At 29.3% G+C, this 18,092-nt stretch overlaps 1 protein-coding gene across 2 annotated transcripts; it reads left to right on the top strand.

Annotated features, from left to right (window-relative positions):
* The first annotated feature begins 1,946 nt into the window (after nt 1-1,946).
* LOC111307881 (E3 ubiquitin-protein ligase PRT1-like) lies at nt 1,947-7,466 on the top strand. 2 transcript variants are annotated; one of them, XM_022906181.2, is made up of 7 exons: nt 1,947-2,326; nt 3,297-3,325; nt 3,403-3,582; nt 4,327-4,713; nt 4,807-4,983; nt 5,939-6,048; nt 6,812-7,466. In XM_022906181.2, exons 1-7 carry the CDS (start codon nt 2,193-2,195, stop codon nt 7,217-7,219), a joined length of 1,425 nt encoding a protein of 474 aa, XP_022761916.2. In that variant the 5' UTR covers nt 1,947-2,192; the 3' UTR covers nt 7,220-7,466. The 2 variants fall into 2 exon arrangements, with proteins under 2 accessions (XP_022761916.2, XP_089607814.1); XM_089751688.1 differs by lacking the exon at nt 1,947-2,326 and adding an exon at nt 2,365-2,984.
* Nucleotides 7,467-18,092: the final 10,626 nt, after the last annotated feature.

Genomic DNA, 18,092 nt, shown 5'->3' with positions numbered 1-18,092 from the left:
TTAAAATAAAATCAATTTAAAGATATATTTTTTAAAATTAAAAATATGAAATATGGATTTTATTTTATAATAAATAATTTTAGTTGTTTACCAAATAATTTTATTTAAAAAATTATTTAATTATCAAAATCTTTCAAACGTATTTAAAAATTATAAAGATTAAATTTATTCAAATCTTTCAATAATTTTTGTTATCTTGATTTAAAAAATTATTTTTTAAAAAAAATTTAAGTAAGGCATTAAAAATTCAAATAATTTTATGTAAGATTTTAAAAATTCTAAAAATTTTCATCGTAAATTTTTAAATAATAAAATCATCAAAACAATTATATCCATTTAAATTCTAATTATCAAATTTATATTTTAAATAAATGTAAAAAATTTAATACTATCTTTATCACTTATTATATCTATTTTAAATTTTAAAAAATTAATTTAAAAATTATCTAATTTAATCCTAATTACCACTAAAAATTCTTCTAAAAATTTAAGACCCTAAATGTAATATATTATATATCAATTTTTTTATTTTTTCAGTAACTTTTTGTTAAAGTATATTCTATTACTATTGCAATTTGTTTTTTTTTTATTTATAACTTTTTTCAAGATTATTTTATTATTATTACAGTTTCATTTTTATGAAAAATAATATTTTTTTTCATTTTATTTTTTCTTTTTTCACATATTTTCTAACATTTTTCATATTTTACATAATAATTTAATCAAATTACTAAAGTGAAAATATGTTAATACTTTTTTTATTATTTAATTTATCATTCAATAATATATATTTTTAAAAAGGTATAATATATATTTTTTAATAAAACCTTACAAAGATATAAATATTATTGTAAACAAAAATATCCAAAGGAAATTTTTTTTTTTTTTTTTTGCTATTTTAGAAAGTTTATTTTTTAAGGATAAGTCAATATGTATAAAATTTATATATACTATGAGTTTTAAAATTTTGAATATAATTTGAAAAGAAACTAATATGTAATGTATTATATATCAATTTTTTTATTTTTTTAGTAATTTTTTTTCAAGGTATATTCTATTACTATTGCAATTTTTTATTTATAACTTTTTTCAAGATTATTTTATTATTATTACTGTTTCATTCTTATGAAAAATAATATTTTTTTCAATTATTTTTTTTTCACATATTTTCACATATTTTTCATATTTTGCATAATAATTTATTCAAGATTACTAAAGTGAAAGTATGTTAATGCTTCTTTTATTATTTAATTTATCATTCAATAATATGTATTTTTATTTTTTTTAAAAAGAATAATTTATTTTTATTTGATATAATTTTATAGGTGTATAAATATTATTGTAAACAAAAATATCTATAGAAAAGATTTTTTTCTGTTATTTTAAAAAAAATTATTTTTTTAATGATAAGTCAATATATATAAATTTTATATATGTTATAAGTTTTAAAAATTTGAATATAATTTGAAAAGAAACTAATTTATATATATATTCACATTAAATAAGTAAAATTATTTTGTGCATCGTATGAATTATAATCTAATTTTGTTATATACTAGTGATGAAATGGTTAAACTTTATAAGTGAAATAATTAAAACATATGTCTATTTTAAGTTAAGACAAAAAGAAAAAGGGCTATTTGTTATGTTAAAATCATGACAAGTGTGGTTAATTTTATTAATTTACCAAACCCAGCTGGCATATTGAGATTTTTTAATACGTAAATAAATAAATAAATAAATAATAAAATATAAAAGCATTTAAAAGAAAAAATTAGATGTTATAGTTTTAGATAACATAAAAATGATGTAAAAATATAAAAATGACATAATTTAACATTGATAAAAATCACATATAAACTAAAAAAAAATGTTTAATATTTAAAGTGTATATACAAAGATAAAATAATTATTTATTTTATACATTTTTATCAAAAATCAAGAACCGAATAAAAAAATAACAAAAAATCTATGGATGGAGAGTGTGGAAGCGGGAAGATGCCAGTCTGCCAAATTCAAAAGTTGAATAGCCCAAATAGGGGCCCAGTAGGGCAGCTCATAAGGCAAGGGTGCCTCTTCCTGTCTTCCACCAAGTTCTGGCCTCTCCTCCTCTTCTTAACCATTATTTTCCCTTTCCCCTCCTACAATCCTCTTTACCCATTTTTTCCCACTTTTTATCTCTGTTTTAGAAAATGGAAAAAGAGGAGATCGATGAGAAAACTCACCTTAATGTCGATGAAACCCTAATAGAAACAGAGAAAGACGAAGGAACTGTTAACGTTCCGCCTGAGGAATTTCCCGACGAGTTCCAATGTTGTGTTTGCCTGTCGGTTCTTGTCCCTTTCTCATCGTTTTCAGTTTCTAATTACGCCTTATTTTCTTCATTATATTTTTCTCTTTATCATATATATTAACCTATGTATTTGCATAATTGTTTCGAATTTGTCGTTAAAAGTTTTAAATATTATGAATACATGAGGATATGTAAAATTGTTTGAGAAATAATCTTTTTCGAATGATTAATTTATTTGGGATTTTTAATATTTTTTTTAGTTTAATTGTAAATTTTTAGAATTTCAGGAATTTATAACTGCAAAATTTAGTGTTATATATCTGCTTTTTCGAATTGATGTGAGGAATTTAGGATTTAGTAATCAGGCAATTCTGTATCTTTGATATTATTCAATTATTGAGTTTGAGACTGACTTTATCGTTTTGGTGATTAAAAATTTTATATTAATATTAAGTTGCTTTGTCTGTTTTTTGTTTCTGAATAATAAGTTGGCTAGGAATAAGACATTGGTCGATAAATTTTGGAATAACTGGTTTAGGTAAAGCTCGATGGCCTCTTGGAGGAAATTTGGTGGGTGTTTTTGTTCTTTGAAAATTGAAAAGGGGTTCATGTTTATGGAGATTTACAGCAATATAATGATGAACTTACTGAAATTCAACTCTTGAAACTCCGCATCTTACTGCCTTCTAAGGTATTGTAAAAATGTGGATATCATTAGTTTCTGTCAGAACTTGTTTACTTTATTGCTTTGTTCTTTTATTTCTTGTCATAGCAACATATAAACCATTCTTTTCGTTATGCTTTCAAGTGTTTTTTTTAAGTTAAATTTTTCGGGGAATTTATAAGTGAAAAAGAATCATATATATATCAATGAATAGAAGTTAATAGTTGAGCCACCGATCCTACAACTTCTTATAATTTGTGTGTACTTTTTAGTTGTTGGTTTATTGAAACTATTTTTGCTTGGATACCTGTTTGAAGGTGATTTCCTTTCATGTTTCAGGGAACTTGTTTACAAGCCTGTTGTATTAGGTAAGAAGGCAATATGATAAACTAAATTTTGATGTGTAATTTTACCTGTAATCTGCTCTTACTTTTCATATTTGCAGCCTGTGGTCACATGTTATGCTTCTGGTGTGTCTACCATGCAATGGATCATTTTCATGAGTCCAACTGCCCCATTTGTCGGTGCCCATACAATCATTTCCCAAGCGTCTGTCAATTGCTGCATTTTTTGCTCTTGAAGTTGTATCCTATAGCCTATAAGAGAAGGGAAATGCAAGTGCAAGGTGCCTTTGTTTCTTCTTTCTCCTCTTCATTAAGTGCTCAAAAATCTGCTAACAAATTATAAGTTTTGGCTGTAGAAAACTGCTTTTATCATTTTTAGTCAATGCACCGAATCTTCTGAAAGCATCAGTGAAATTTTTAAATTTCCAGATGGGACAAAAGTAGTTATTATGATGTGGAATTAATCTCTTTTACCTAGTAGCATAACACGGATAAAGTTCAACTTTGCTCCAAAATGCTGAAGATACTTATGCTTTGCAATATGTGAATTGCCAACTATTTGCATATTACTAATTTGCTCCTGTAAAATCAGAAATATTAAATAAAATGCGAGGAAATCCTTAAGATGCACCAAAGATAAAACTTTTAACCAAGTCTTATTGAGTTCCCTTGAAAAGCTTGTGGGGAAAGAAATTCACATATTAGAATGAATTTGCTGCCAGTAAGTTAAGCTCACTGACTAAAATATTCTTTCTATTATCAGACAGGGAAACTTTTCTTTATAGATGTTGCGGCCAGTTTCATTATTTACTTTGGTGCTCTAATTAATTTTCTGTGAGTTGTACATGAGAAGTAATTGCTTCCACTATTGATAAAAGCCATTATACTATTAATTTTGATTCTTAGATATTGTCAATTTGACATCCCCCCTCCCCACCGAATGGGAAAATGATGATGCTTTGTTTGTTTTGATTTTTTGATGTCTTATATACCAATTTTTTTTATTTTCTTGTTTCCTTGTTCAGAAGAAGAGATGAGAGCTGGCCGGTTCTCAGTTGAATTTGATCAAAATTTAGTTGAACTTAAGCTTTGTGAGAATTCAGATATTTTGGGGAATGACCATACCCTTGCTCATCCCCAAATTGACTTGCATTCAGAAAGTTGTTCTAAGGATTGGGAATCATCCTCATTTGGCAATTCACCAAAAACACTCATGATGGATGAAAATGGCATGCCAATTAAAACATCTTCAAAAAACCCCGAAGTTGCTGCAAATGTACCCAACCAAGGAAATAGTTGGCTTAGAAATGAGTTTGAACATAAAGATCAAAAGGTGGTTTCTATTGCCGATTTACTCTGTGCTGCATGCAGTAGGCTGCTCTTTCGACCAGTTGTTCTCAATTGTGGCCATGGTAGTTGATATTTCTTTTATATGTTTTCTCAAAAGTGAAATGATTGGATGATATTATTGTTGACCACTTAGTTTATTTTCTTCTTTGGTGCAGTATATTGTGAATCTTGTTTTGTTATTCCAAAGGATGAAATCCTTAGGTGTCAGGTATGTAAAAGCTTGCAACCAAATGGATTTCCAAGTGTTTGTTTAATTCTAGACCAGTTCTTGGAGGAGCAGTTTCCTGAGAGCTATTCAGAAAGAAAAGGGGCTTTACTCAAAGAACACAATTGTTAGTATCCTACTCAGAATTATTTATGATGTTTATATCATTTATTTTGACCATCAATTACCTTGGGTGCTTTAATCATTCTAACTATTTTTTCATGTCTTACAAAAGATTGAATTTGAACCCTGTTTTTCTTTTTTTCTTGGTTTCTTTGGGAACCTTATGAAGATCTATTTACTTACTGGGGTTAAGGATTCAATGTGAAATTTAGCTCGGAGGCTTCTTTTTCTCCTCAAATAAGAGGTCTGACAAAGCGGATAATTAATTATAAACATATTAAAAGACATTTAAAACACAAATTTTCTCCATCGTATTACTTGTCCTTGTCAAACCGAATTTACTACTTTGTGCAGTCATAATATTCATCAAGTTGACTGTGTTCAACTTTTTTTCTTCTCATGAAAGCATGCTAATGAAAGTTCCCAAAAAATGTTTTACATGATTCCTTTGAAAATTTGTTTTCTTGTGCTCAATTTTACATTTTTAATGGGTTACTTTTAAGAGTCACCGACAGGCAAACATTTTCACATGCATATCTATAATGAGAGCATCATCAATTTTTTGGTTCACCATGGTGCATTTCCCCAAAACTGCAAATGATTACATTATCCCATGCAAATGTAACAAGGATACAGGAGTGAAAAGCAAAATAGTTAATTAACACCTGCAGATGCTTGGACCTTTCTCTTCTCTCATTCTCTCTCCTCATATGCACATGCGTCTGCACACACAAAAAAGCTTTTATGCTTTAATTTTTTCTTGAAGAAAGAAAATCCTGAGATTTGTCTTCTTTTTCATGCATTCTTAGCCTCACATCTAGGCGTATATGAATGTATTTTTTCTGTCAATGATGCTCCCGAAGGCTTGAACTTCATAGATTTTTTTTTTTAATGTTTTATTTTTGTGCTTAAAGTTTAACTCAATTCTGCCATAAACTTGAGCTCACGTTGAATGCAAGCTCAACGACATGCAAACCGGTCAACATCAATTTCTGCTGATGTCTTCTCATCATGGCTTTTTGGCAATGGGCCAAAAGTTCATATTGGAGTGGGCTGTGATTTTTGTGGGGTAAGTGGTAGTTGAAATTTGATAATTCACACCAAACTAGCTTGATAGCTTTGCTGAAGAAGAGACATTATTTAAATAATATTCCTTTTATTGATCTCATTATTGGTATGACTAAAGCAACTCTTTTACTAGAATGGTATTTCATCTTACAATTGGAAAATCCGAAACATCCATTCGATGCTGATTTTTGAAAAAAAAAACAAAATCCCTCCACCCCCTTCAACCCTCTAGTATCACTTAGAGGTTGGTTATAGCCAATAGTTTTATTAGCATGGTATTATGTGTTTACCAAAAGAAAGGTGATCCACTAGTTCATTATTAACTGATTTTCATTTGACTAAGAATGTCAATTCATTGTGTTGATGATCTGGGAAGTTTTATGTCTTTTTTGACATGAATTTGGACTAGGATTGCAAGATGCCTTAGAGTGATTGATAACTATATTTGAAAATCAATGAAAATTATCTAGTTTTTAAAATATTTACTATTAAAAATGATAAATTTAAGGAGTTGAGGGCAGAGGATGAAAGAGAATTTCCCACATTTGGATTGGAGAAAAATGTATTGAAACCAATATGCACACGGCTGTAACACACCAAATCTTGTTAAATCCAGCGCAAGCTCTGGAAAATCTCTTTTGTCATCTTTGATGCCACACCCCAGAGTGGATAGCGGATGTTATATCGTTTTGCAATTGAACACTGTATGTTTATGTGCTGTGGTTGGAGAACACATTTGATGAATTCCAATTTCATACATGCAGATGTCTCCAATAATTGGGGAGCGGTACAAATGCAAAGACTGTGTGGAGAAAACAGGTTTTGACCTATGTGAATCATGCTACAAAACTCCCGCCAAGATCCCGGGCCGATTTAATCAGCGGCATAAACCAGAACATGAGTTTGAAATTGTGCAGCCTATTAGCATGAATGAACTTTTATCAATAATGCACTCGGTGCAATCTGATGACGATGGCTCAGATGCTCGGGAACATATGGATGATGGTTCTCATACCCCTGCAATGTCAGCTGGTGTTCAACAGGATCAAGGCGATGGTTCTCAAGAGCCTGAAGATATTTCTCCTTCTTTAATTTTATCGGTTGATGTGTCTTTGGATCAAGAGGATGACTCTGATGATCCAAGTGATATTATTTCATCAGATTTGACTTAAAACTGAAGACAATTGTGCATTTCATAATCTATAATCGTAATAAATTCTTCATTTCTATCACTATATGAGCTAAAGCTGCAAGTTGTTTTGAGGAAAATACAGTTCCTTTGCCTTATAACTCTGTTTGCCATAGGCACCTTACTTCAAACATTGAATAATGTTACATACTAAAAGAATCTTATGTTTATTTTTTCTTTTCGCTCACCTTGGCCAAAAAGGACTTCAATTAAGAATTTAATGCTTTTTTTTTCTTTGAGTTAGGACTTGATTATTATTGTATTATTACTATGCGGTAGTTGTATTTTTTAAATAAAGAAATTATTTTTTGGAGTAGGACAGAAATTAACTCATTAAAATTTTATATTTAATATCATTTATAAATTTTCTTATAGGAAAAATTTTAAAAAGGATATAAGAACATTTTTATTTCTTAAAAAATAATAGAGAATATTATGGAAATTTTTATTTTGTTTTTTTTATTTATTACTATATTTTTTCAATATTTTCATCGCATTTTAGAGAAATTGTCTCTTATCCTAAGAAATTTTAAAAATTTTTCTTAAAAATCCCACTTTTCAAAAGATTTTTCTAAATAATTATTACTTTTATTAACATTCTATGGTGATATATATATTTATATTTTTTTTTATAAATCTTAAGGCATAAAAAAGATAAAAAATAAAAGGAGTTGAAAATTAAGAAATTAAAGGCTAAAAAACTCAAAAACTAAGAAATTAAAAGCTTAAAATCTAGATGACGGTCGGGTCATGATTCGGGTTTGAATGCGAATCTGCACGGGTCAAGATAAAATCTCATATGTTGCGGCGTTTGACTGCTCCTTAAATTGCAAAAATTTTCTTTCTTCCTCACTTTACCTATTTCCTCTCTCTCTAAACCATTTTCTTTAAAACCTTTCACTCTCTTGAAGAACAAAAGAACACAGCGCCAGATTCTTCAAAGAAATCCAGATTCCGATTAAAATTTTCAGATTTCGATGGCGTGCCACCGCAACCGCTACAGGCCACTGATTTCAGTGACCAAAAAAGACCAAAGATACACTTCTTTCAACATATTCCAATCTCTTTTTCCTCTTTTCTGAATCGAAACCTTGTAAATCACTCTAACTAATCCTAGATCTAGTGCCAAATTCGAAGCTTCTCACTGCCAAAAAAACCCTCTAGCCACCATTTAAAAACCCCGAAACCTTACTCTCATTTTCCTATATCTAGAAAATCCCAGAAATCCCTAAAAAATACGAACCCGAAACAAAAATCCCCACTGTCGGAATAACTTTTCTGCAAACTCGTGATTTGTTTGTGTTTTCTTGCTGATTATTGTTCCTCTGGATTATTATGAATGTATCGCTGATTGCGTGTGAATCGGTTGTGAAACTTGTTTCCTGGGTGTATTTGAAATGAAATTGATCTTTCTTTTTTGGGTATATTTGATTTCTATAGTTTTTTTTTGTTGTATTTCAAAACAAAACATATTTTAGATTTAAAAGCAAAAGTAATCAGATGCGTATGTTTTTTTAAATCTAGTAGCTTGTAGGTGTTTTTTTAATTGCATTAGTTGATAATGGTAATTATGGAGAGTCAATTTAGCAAGACGATTTCTTAAGTTTTCAAAATTATTTTAATTATATTTACTGTATTTTTTATATTTTACTAACTATATTTTTTATTTTAACCAAGGGACAAAACAATCATTTTACCCATTAGACATGTGTCAGCAAAACATTCCTTAGGGCTAATTTAAACAAGGAAAAGAGTATGACATGATAATTATTGATTGATGTGGCATAGTAAATGAACAATAAAATTGCTTAGTTAGCATTAAATTAAAGCATGAGACAGTTTTTATATAATTAAGCTTTTTAGAGGCAAATGAGGCTTCTTTAATTCTAGTTTTATTATGGATGTTATTTTTAAGATTAATAAATAAACTGTTTTTGTTAATGAGTATCACTTTTAAAATTATCATAAAAAACAAAATCAACTATGATTTATTTTGCGTTACTTGAAGTTAAATGTGTACTACTTCTCTTTAAATTCAAAAATTCTTTTATCAATGCATTTGGTTGATATAGGTTTCTTTAAAAAAAAAATTGGTTAAGATAGTTATATACCACAAACATATAGATTATATATGAAGGTTATGATACATGCATTTGATAAGTTGAAATTTTGTGAAAATAATAAAATAAGTAATAACAATAAACTTGTCTTGTTGGTAGGATGAATGCATTGATAATTGAGCTCATCATTAGTGTATGAAATTCAACAATCTTAGCATCGATAAGTCTTTATATTATTCACATATTTCTCTTATCTAAAAAAATATTAATTGAGAAATAAAGAAAGAAAAGGAAGAAGATGGCAAAGAGAACTATTTAATATCAATGTTCTAGGAATAATATAGGCCTTAAATAATTATGTAATCTCCATTTTTTTTAAAGCAAGTTTGTAGGTGGGTTATTATATAGATTTTAAATGAATTCATATAAAATTTAGATATTGAAAACTACAATGTAAAAAATAAATATATCAAAACATGAACATTAAATTGTTTTGTTTATCTTATTGACTTTGCTTTTGTTAAAATGCTTTCGTTGTACTAGATGCTGCTCCTTGTAAGTTACTTTACTTTTATACACAAGAAAGAAAAGTTTATTAGTTATTTTTAGTGTCAGGCATTTTATGATTCTAAGAGTATTATGATCTTTCTTTTTTTTTTAAGGTTGGCTCATCAATAAAGTAGAAGTAATTTTGTTATTTTGACCCAAGTTGACGTGTTAAGTCGATATGTTGTTTTAGGATCCACTTCAATTTAATCACTTCAAATTTTCACTTAAAGGTATATGGAAATGTTGATTTGTCACTTTTAATTGCACTGTTGATTGCCAAATCAACTATCAAATCAAGTTCGATCCGCAACGTGATCTTAAACCCTCTATTCAAAGCTTGAGTTATCAAGTCCCAATAATCTCATCGTACAGGTATAAATAGCTCCCTTAAAGCAAGTAGATTCATTCAATTTCATTCTTTCTCTTTTAAAGATTTTTCTCTTTCTCTATTTTCTCAAGCACTAATTTAAATGTTGAAACACAAACGTCAGAGAAACATCTAGCCCTTGCTTCTAACCAACCTCAAAACTTATGATTTTAGATTATTACTCTCGTTGGATAGCTCAACACCAATATTTTTGGCACGTCAAGTAGGAATCTTTTGTTTGTTTAGTCGAGTTAATCATGGCTCCTAAAAAAAGAGTTGCTGAAAAAGGAGATAATACAATTGTAGCTGGCATTGACACCCAGCTTAGCTAACAAAACCATAATTGACCTGCACATATGACCTTATCAATGGAACAATTTAAAGCCTTTACCCAACAATTATAATCTTTTAGAAAAATCATACAAAACTTAATCTCGCCACAAACCTTAAAAGAACTAAATCCTATAGCCTCAAAAACCCACCAACAGAGAAAATGCCAACTTACAATAATAGTGTTGCCTTGTCAATTCCTAAAGATGATGAAAGTCTTAAAAGTTATTATCCTATGAAAACCTGAACACAAACTACCTAAATATTCAAACAAGTGACCTCAGAACCACAACCCAACAAAAATCTAGAAACTTGGATGAAGACAATGGATAAAGGGCTCTAGAACAAAGTCTCCACCTTTGATGACGACTCATGTTCCCAGAAACATCTTTTTTTACTAACGATATTGATTGAGCTTTGCCATTAAAGGGATTCAAAGTGCCAACTCTTGAAACTAATAACGATACCACTAATCCCTTTAATCACCCTGAGCTTTATAGAACTAACATATTGATACAAGAGGCTAACAAGCCCCTCATGTGCAAAGGACTTGCTATAACTCTCAAAGGGGCAACTCAGTCATGGTACATTAGCCTGAAATCAAGATCCATCTCTATTTTCAAACAGCTCAATCATTCTATTTTGACTTATTTCATCAGAAATTGATGAATGAAAAAGATTACACTAAATTTGATGTCTATCTATCAGGGATGATAAGAATCTTTAAAAGACTATGTCATAAGTTTTAATGCTTAAACTCTTCAGGTGAGAGACTTAGAACAAGCTACAATTATGGTCGTTTTAACAAGTGATAAAAAGTACAACTTTAAGCTCACTCTCCCATTAGATACTCCAAAGACTCTAGCCAATATGCTTTTGATTGTTGAAAAATACATTAATACAAAAGCTACAATGAAAAAAAAATGTGAAAGAGGAATATCCCTTCACCTCGACCAAAAAAGAGGAAAAGAAAACAACAATCCTTAAGATGGAGAAAAGCTACTAAGAGGAACCTTAGAGTGAGGAGCTCAAACAAAAAATACAACAATTATACTGCACTGAATATCTCAAGTGAGAAGGTTCTGATGCAAATAAAAAAAACCTAAAGTTCATATGGCCTAAGCCACTAAGGTAAAAAGTAAAAAAGATCTAACCAAGAGATATGCTTTCTACAGAGATCATAACCATAATATAGAAGATTGCATAGATTTGATAAATGAGATAGAGAATCTAATTAGAAAAAGTCAGTTGACCATATTTGTAGATCAAATGAGACAAAGACAAGGTAGAAAAAATTTCAAAGGAAAAGATAAGAGAGATCAACGAAGGAAAAACTAGGATGAGACAAGAAAAAGCATGAGCAAGGTAACACCGATCATAATCCCAATCAGAGGGTTGAAAAAAGAAATGATGTGGACAATAGATCCATTGTGAGAATCATTAATATGATAACTAACGGGACCTTAACATTAGCTAAAAAGAAATTTGACCAAGGAATAGTTATAGGCATTAGGTATATGGCCAAAAAGTAAAAAAATTGAAAAGATGAGCCAATCTCTTTTAGCTTGAAAATTTTAAGAGAAATCCAATTCCTACATGATGACGCCATTATTATACAAGCTAAAGTTTTATAATCATGTTGTGAAAAGGATATTGTTTGATAATGAAAGCTTGACCAACATTTTCCACTATTTCACAATATTGAAAATGAGAACCACCGAAAAGATGTTAAAGCCTTTCACAACCACCTTTATCGATTTTGTGAACAAGCAAGTGTCAGTAAAGGGTATAATTAGGTCATTGATCATGCTAGGAACCTAGTTGAGGACTGTTACCTTGATCATTAAGTTTTTAGTGATGAATATCCCTTTAGCATATAATATGATTTTAAGACGTTCAAGCTAGTCTACTATAAGAATTGTTGGCTCAACTCCTCACCTTAAAATCAAATTTTTTATCCTTAATGGGATAGGAGAGGTTCGAAAAGACTAGCCCACATCAAGATAATGTTATGTTACTACCATGATGAGGAAGATTATGAAATAGATACAATAGCCAAAATCAAGAAACCCTAGGTCGAAGATAAAGTAAAGGTCAGGACAATGATAGAAAAAAAAGGAACATAAAAAGGTTTTTAGGGTAAAAAGCACGCAACCAACCAAGTCAAGGAGAAATAAAAAAAATGCTCTTTTAAAAGCCAAGAACAAGCTTTGAAGCTTATAATTTGTAAATATTCTCTGATGCCGAGCTCCTAAGTCGACACTGAAATTATACAAGTAAACTTTAAACAGAGTTCTTAAGTCAGTCTCATGAATTTATCATCAAATCAATTTATTTGGGAAAAGTTCTTACTGGTATCTTAATGCACGAGTTTATTCTTCTACCAATTAAGCAAATTAATCAAATACACAATAATTCAAGTTAAAAAAAATCTTTCTTATAAAAATCAATCATGATTTGAATGAGCAAAAAAATCATTAATCAAAGGCATGAAAATAATTTCACCCAACCAAAATCAACAAAAAACCTCATACTTGTACCATTTTTTAAAAATAATAAAAAAAATATAAGCAAATAAAAGCCAAGCTCAACTAGAAAGAAAAATTAGTATAGTTGTTAAAAAATAATGCTAATTTGTTTGCAAGGATTCAATCAGATATGCTTGGGATCAATCCTTTAATAATGGAACATAGATTACATAATAATTTGAATATGAAACTAGTTTGGTAAAAGAAGATATGTTTTACCCTTAAAAGGTGGAAAGCTATCAAAAAAGAGGTTAGCAAACTACTAAATGTTGGATTCATCAGGAAAGCATATCACCTTAAATGGATAGCTAATATAGTAATGGTGTAACAAAAAAAATAGAAAATAGAGAATGTGTGTTGATTTTACTAACTTCAATAAGGCTTGTCCAAAGAATAGTTTTTCTCTATCAAGCATGGATCAATTAGTAGATGATGTTAGCTTAAAAACTTGAATAAACCAAAAGAAGAGTGAATTGGTTAATTATAAATTTTAACAACTTTAATATTGATTAAAATACAATAAACACAAATATCAATTTCTAAGCTAATAAACACAAAATATAATCACAACAATAAAAGCTTGAAATGTAAAGAAGTAGAGTTGAAAAATCAAACATCGAGATTTATAAAGATTCGATTCTTTCACTAGGCACTTATGTCCTCTTTCTTAGTCTTTCTTGCCAATGAGTTGAATCCATTATTAAAAATGTTGAATGTTATAACCTAGCTTCTTTTAAGACTTGATACAATCAACACAACCTCTAAAGAGTTATCATTCCCCTTAAGCTTACAACATAACTTAATCTCTTAAAGGTTAACATTTTCCTTAGGCTCAAAAGCTCACAATACAAACAATAATATTTTTGCTAACTCAAGGACCTTTTTAAGGTGAGATGTTTGCTATTTTAAATACAAATGAATGTTTTGAGTGAATAAAAGAAGAAATAAATACAGGAATAAAATTTAGCTCTTTCATTAAATAAAATGCTCTCTGATTGAAAAATATGAACAATAAATAGCTTTTAATCTTTGTAGGCTTTTCTCTTTTATCTTCTCTTATGTGTATAATTTGTATTTATAAGAAGAAATGGAGAATAAGCCATTTGTATCCGTTGCCCTTTTTGAATTTCTGTCAAATTTTAAACAAAATGATCGTGGACCACTTTCTGGGCAAGATCGAATCAATCCTTTCGTAAAGGGGATTGATTAGGTTATGCAAAATAAAAGCCAATTTGTGGTGTGAAAATAAGACCTGATCGATTAGGTCAAGCACCCAATTGATCCTTTAATCAAGGTGATCAATCCCTTTTGATAGTTTTTAAAATAATTTTGCTTCTAGACAAAAAATGAATCAATTATTTTTTAAAGGGGATTAATGGGTTCATAAAACCCCAGACCCAATCGATTAAATAATCTACCCGATCGATCCATTCCTCAAACCAATCAATTTGTTCTTAAACAATGAAACAAAATTCTGATTTTGTTTGAAAAACAATCAATTGCCTAAATAAGGGATCAATTATGTCCCTTACGGGATCAATCACTTCCTTCCTTTTAAGCACAAAAATGTTTTATAACAAGGGAAGAAAGGTTGCTTATGTTTTAAACACATTTTTCAGTTGATAAAAGGCTGTAAAAATATTTAATTTGAGTTCAAATCAATTCAATTCAAGTATAGTAAATTTTAGTTTTGTCATTTTAAAATATTTTATCAATTCAAGCTAACAATCTCTCCCTTTTTATATGACAACCAATAAAAAAATTTGCTTTGAAAAACATTTTTTCTTTTGAAAAAAGAGCTCCCCTTAAAAATATGCATGATCAAAAATTAACATTTTTACCTTGCCTTCACCAATTTAACATTTTTTAGTTTGAAACTCTTAAGAGAAACCCTTCAAACACGAAATCAAAATCCTAACATCAGCCTTCAAAACCACCTTAAACCATATGAACTCAACATCGAAATTACCATTCCAAGCTTAAGAAAAAAACTAACCTAAAAACCTAAACTTTTTTTTTTTGAACAACTTTTTTGTGTTGCTTATGGTTGGCTTTTTTTTGTCCTTTGGAAATGGTGGTGCTAGTGATTTTTCAATGTTGGTGATTAAAGTGATGAGAATATTGTTGTTGGTGGTGGTAAAAGATTGGGTAGGGTGGTGGATAAAGATAAGCATAAGTCAATATAAAAATATTTTTATTTTATTTTTAAGAATGACAAATATGACAATTAACACTCTAAAATCTTAGTTAAAGAATGTAGACAAATTTGATTTTTCAACCAAATTAATCTAACCAATTGACCTATTTTGATTTGGTTATTTTTTATTATTAATAGTATATTGGTCAATTTTAGTTATTTTTTAAGATGGGTTGGCTAGTTCAATTTTTAAATATTTAGATTCAAATTGACTAAGTCGATCAATTGCTCACCCTTAATAATGGATGATGGTTTTTGTGGTAATAGACTAATGGTAATTTTGTGAGATTTTTTTTATTGTGTTTTTTGCTTTTTGTAAAAGCCTGTGCTATTATCAAAGAAGGAAATGTCAGTGCCAAAGCAATGAAATGAGCATATTTACTTAACTTATCAACAACCATCATAATCACATCATTACCTTGAAACCTTGGTAAACCTTTTGTAAAATCCATAAAGATGTTTGATCATATCTTATCTAGAATAGGTAGGGGTTAAAGTAATCCTAGACCAACAACGTGATTATACTTGTGCTATTAACAAATTATATATTCCATCACATGCCTTCTTACTTCTTACTAACAAGCTTGAAATGGTATGATGTAGTCCTTGGTGTGCAATGGCTAATAACATTGGGATATAGATCTTATGGGACTTTAATCACCTAACTATGTAGTTCAAGGATGAAGAGAAATGGAAGTCACTGTAAGTAATCAAGCTTGGAAAGGTGCATATGGTCAAAGAGAAGTAAATGTTGAAGTTGCTACAATAATTGTTAGTGCAACTAGTTATAGCCACTATGCCTTGATGATTTCTAAAGGTACTCAAGTACATTTACAACTATTTGAGTTAAGATGTTTTCACCATTTATAACTGTCACTTTACTTCTTTATTTTGGCCTAATAACCAACCACAATCTTTTAATAATGTACCATTTATAAAATTATGGGTACTCTTATAATCTATCAACATCTTTTAACCATTTATAGTCCCATATATCCTCATAGTTTGATAACCTAAAGTTTTGCATATAACACCTTCAATATCAGCTCTCAAAACTTTATAATCATACGCTCGATTTGAGTAAACTTTTGTTTCAGGCTTCTTTTTTACCTTTTCAATTAAAAGTTGGTATAATTGAGACTTCATGCATTTATGGCCAAGAGTATACTTGACACCACATAAAAAACATAGCATTTTCTTTTTCTTGTCCTTTAATTCAACTAGGATTAGTTTCTTGAGATTGGTTCTGGTTGGATTGTTTTATGGGACTAGGTTCTGGTTAGGGAGTGGTTATGTAGGAATAATTTAGTTAGACTAGGGTTGAGTAGGTATAGGTTTGGGTACCTTTATGGTTGGTAGCAATGGAGGCAATGTTTGAGGTTTACCATAATTATTGTATGAGTGAGGATTAGTAGCAAGTAAAGCTTGTTTACTAGTTTTAATAAGTTTTTTAGTGAAGGGGTTTAATATTGATTCAATTTGTTTAGCCAAATGTAAAGCCTAGTTGAAGCTAGATGGTCGAAAAAGCTTGACACATATGAATATATCAGATTGTAAAGTACTAACAAATATACTTAAAGCATAAGATTCAAAAATTGTAAAAGCTTTAGGATATCTATGAAGTCTTTATGGTATTGTTCAATAATCCCAACTTGCCTCAACTCCATCAACTCTGCTTTCAGGTCTTTAAACTCTTTTGACGTAAATCTTTTTTTCGTATTGGCCATATAAGCATTCAAAATCATATTGCCGAAATCTCATTGTGCCTTAACATAATGCTGATGTCATTGGAGAGATTTACCTTCCAAGCTTAGCATAGCTATTCTCACTTTAATTTCTTAGGCACCCTTTTTGCTTCAACGTATTGTTCTAATTTCAAATGCCATCTTTTAAAATCTTCACCTTTAAGCTTGGGACATTCCAACTTAAGTGCTCGTGAGAAATCAAAGTTGGAGACTCTTCTAGTTTTCATCATCCCAAAGTTAAGCTATCCTTGCAATCGATTACTTGTATCTCTAGAGACAAATGGTGTGCACTCACTAATGATTCCATAGCAGGATTTTTTAGCTCTTGTTTATTTAAAAATTTCAGAAAAATTTTTTTAACTTTAGTTTCACCTTTAGATGAATTCCTTCAAAACTCTCTGTCAACATTTTTTTCTACTTGTTTTAGATCATATTAAACTTTGGCAACATTTTGTTGCGTCTAATTGAGGTCCTTTGCATACATGTAGTACTATTATCAATTATAATTGATACTTGCCATAACAAGGCTCTAATACCATTGTCTTCACCCTTCAAACTAAACCAATCACCAAGGTGATGACTATAGCAAGAACAAAAATAAATCGGAAGACAAGCATACGTGGATGTCACAAACATAAAAGAAATAAAAGAAATAAAAGAAAAAAAAAAAAATGAGCTAGAAAGAAAGAAGGAACAAAATGAATTTGTAGAATTCTTGAGATAACCTCAAAATTATCTTGTTCTAGCAACCACTTTCCTTTTTTTTATGTTGTCAGTAATAGATTAAATAGTAAAATTACCATATTATCACTTATGGACTTAATGCCATGATTCACCCAATTAACAAATGATCCAAAATGTAAAATAACTAAATACAATTATAGAAAGTGGCCTAATTCGACAACTAAATACAAAATCTAAAACAACTAAATAGTAAAATGATCGTATTGCCACTCATGGGCCTAATACAATAATTCACCCAATTAACATAAAGTCACCCAAATTAATTACGTGGGTTAATTGTAGAATTTGACAAATTTAAAATTGGTCAAGAAAAATATCAATTTCTTTTCCGTCAAG

This window comes from Durio zibethinus, chromosome 22 (assembly GCF_047325235.1).
Source record: "Durio zibethinus cultivar Kanyao isolate XHJ-2024 chromosome 22, ASM4732523v1, whole genome shotgun sequence".
Classification (NCBI taxonomy): domain Eukaryota; kingdom Viridiplantae; phylum Streptophyta; class Magnoliopsida; order Malvales; family Malvaceae; genus Durio; species Durio zibethinus.
The sequence above is the reverse complement of the archived record's forward strand: the minus strand, read 5'-3'. Positions and strand labels throughout refer to the sequence as shown.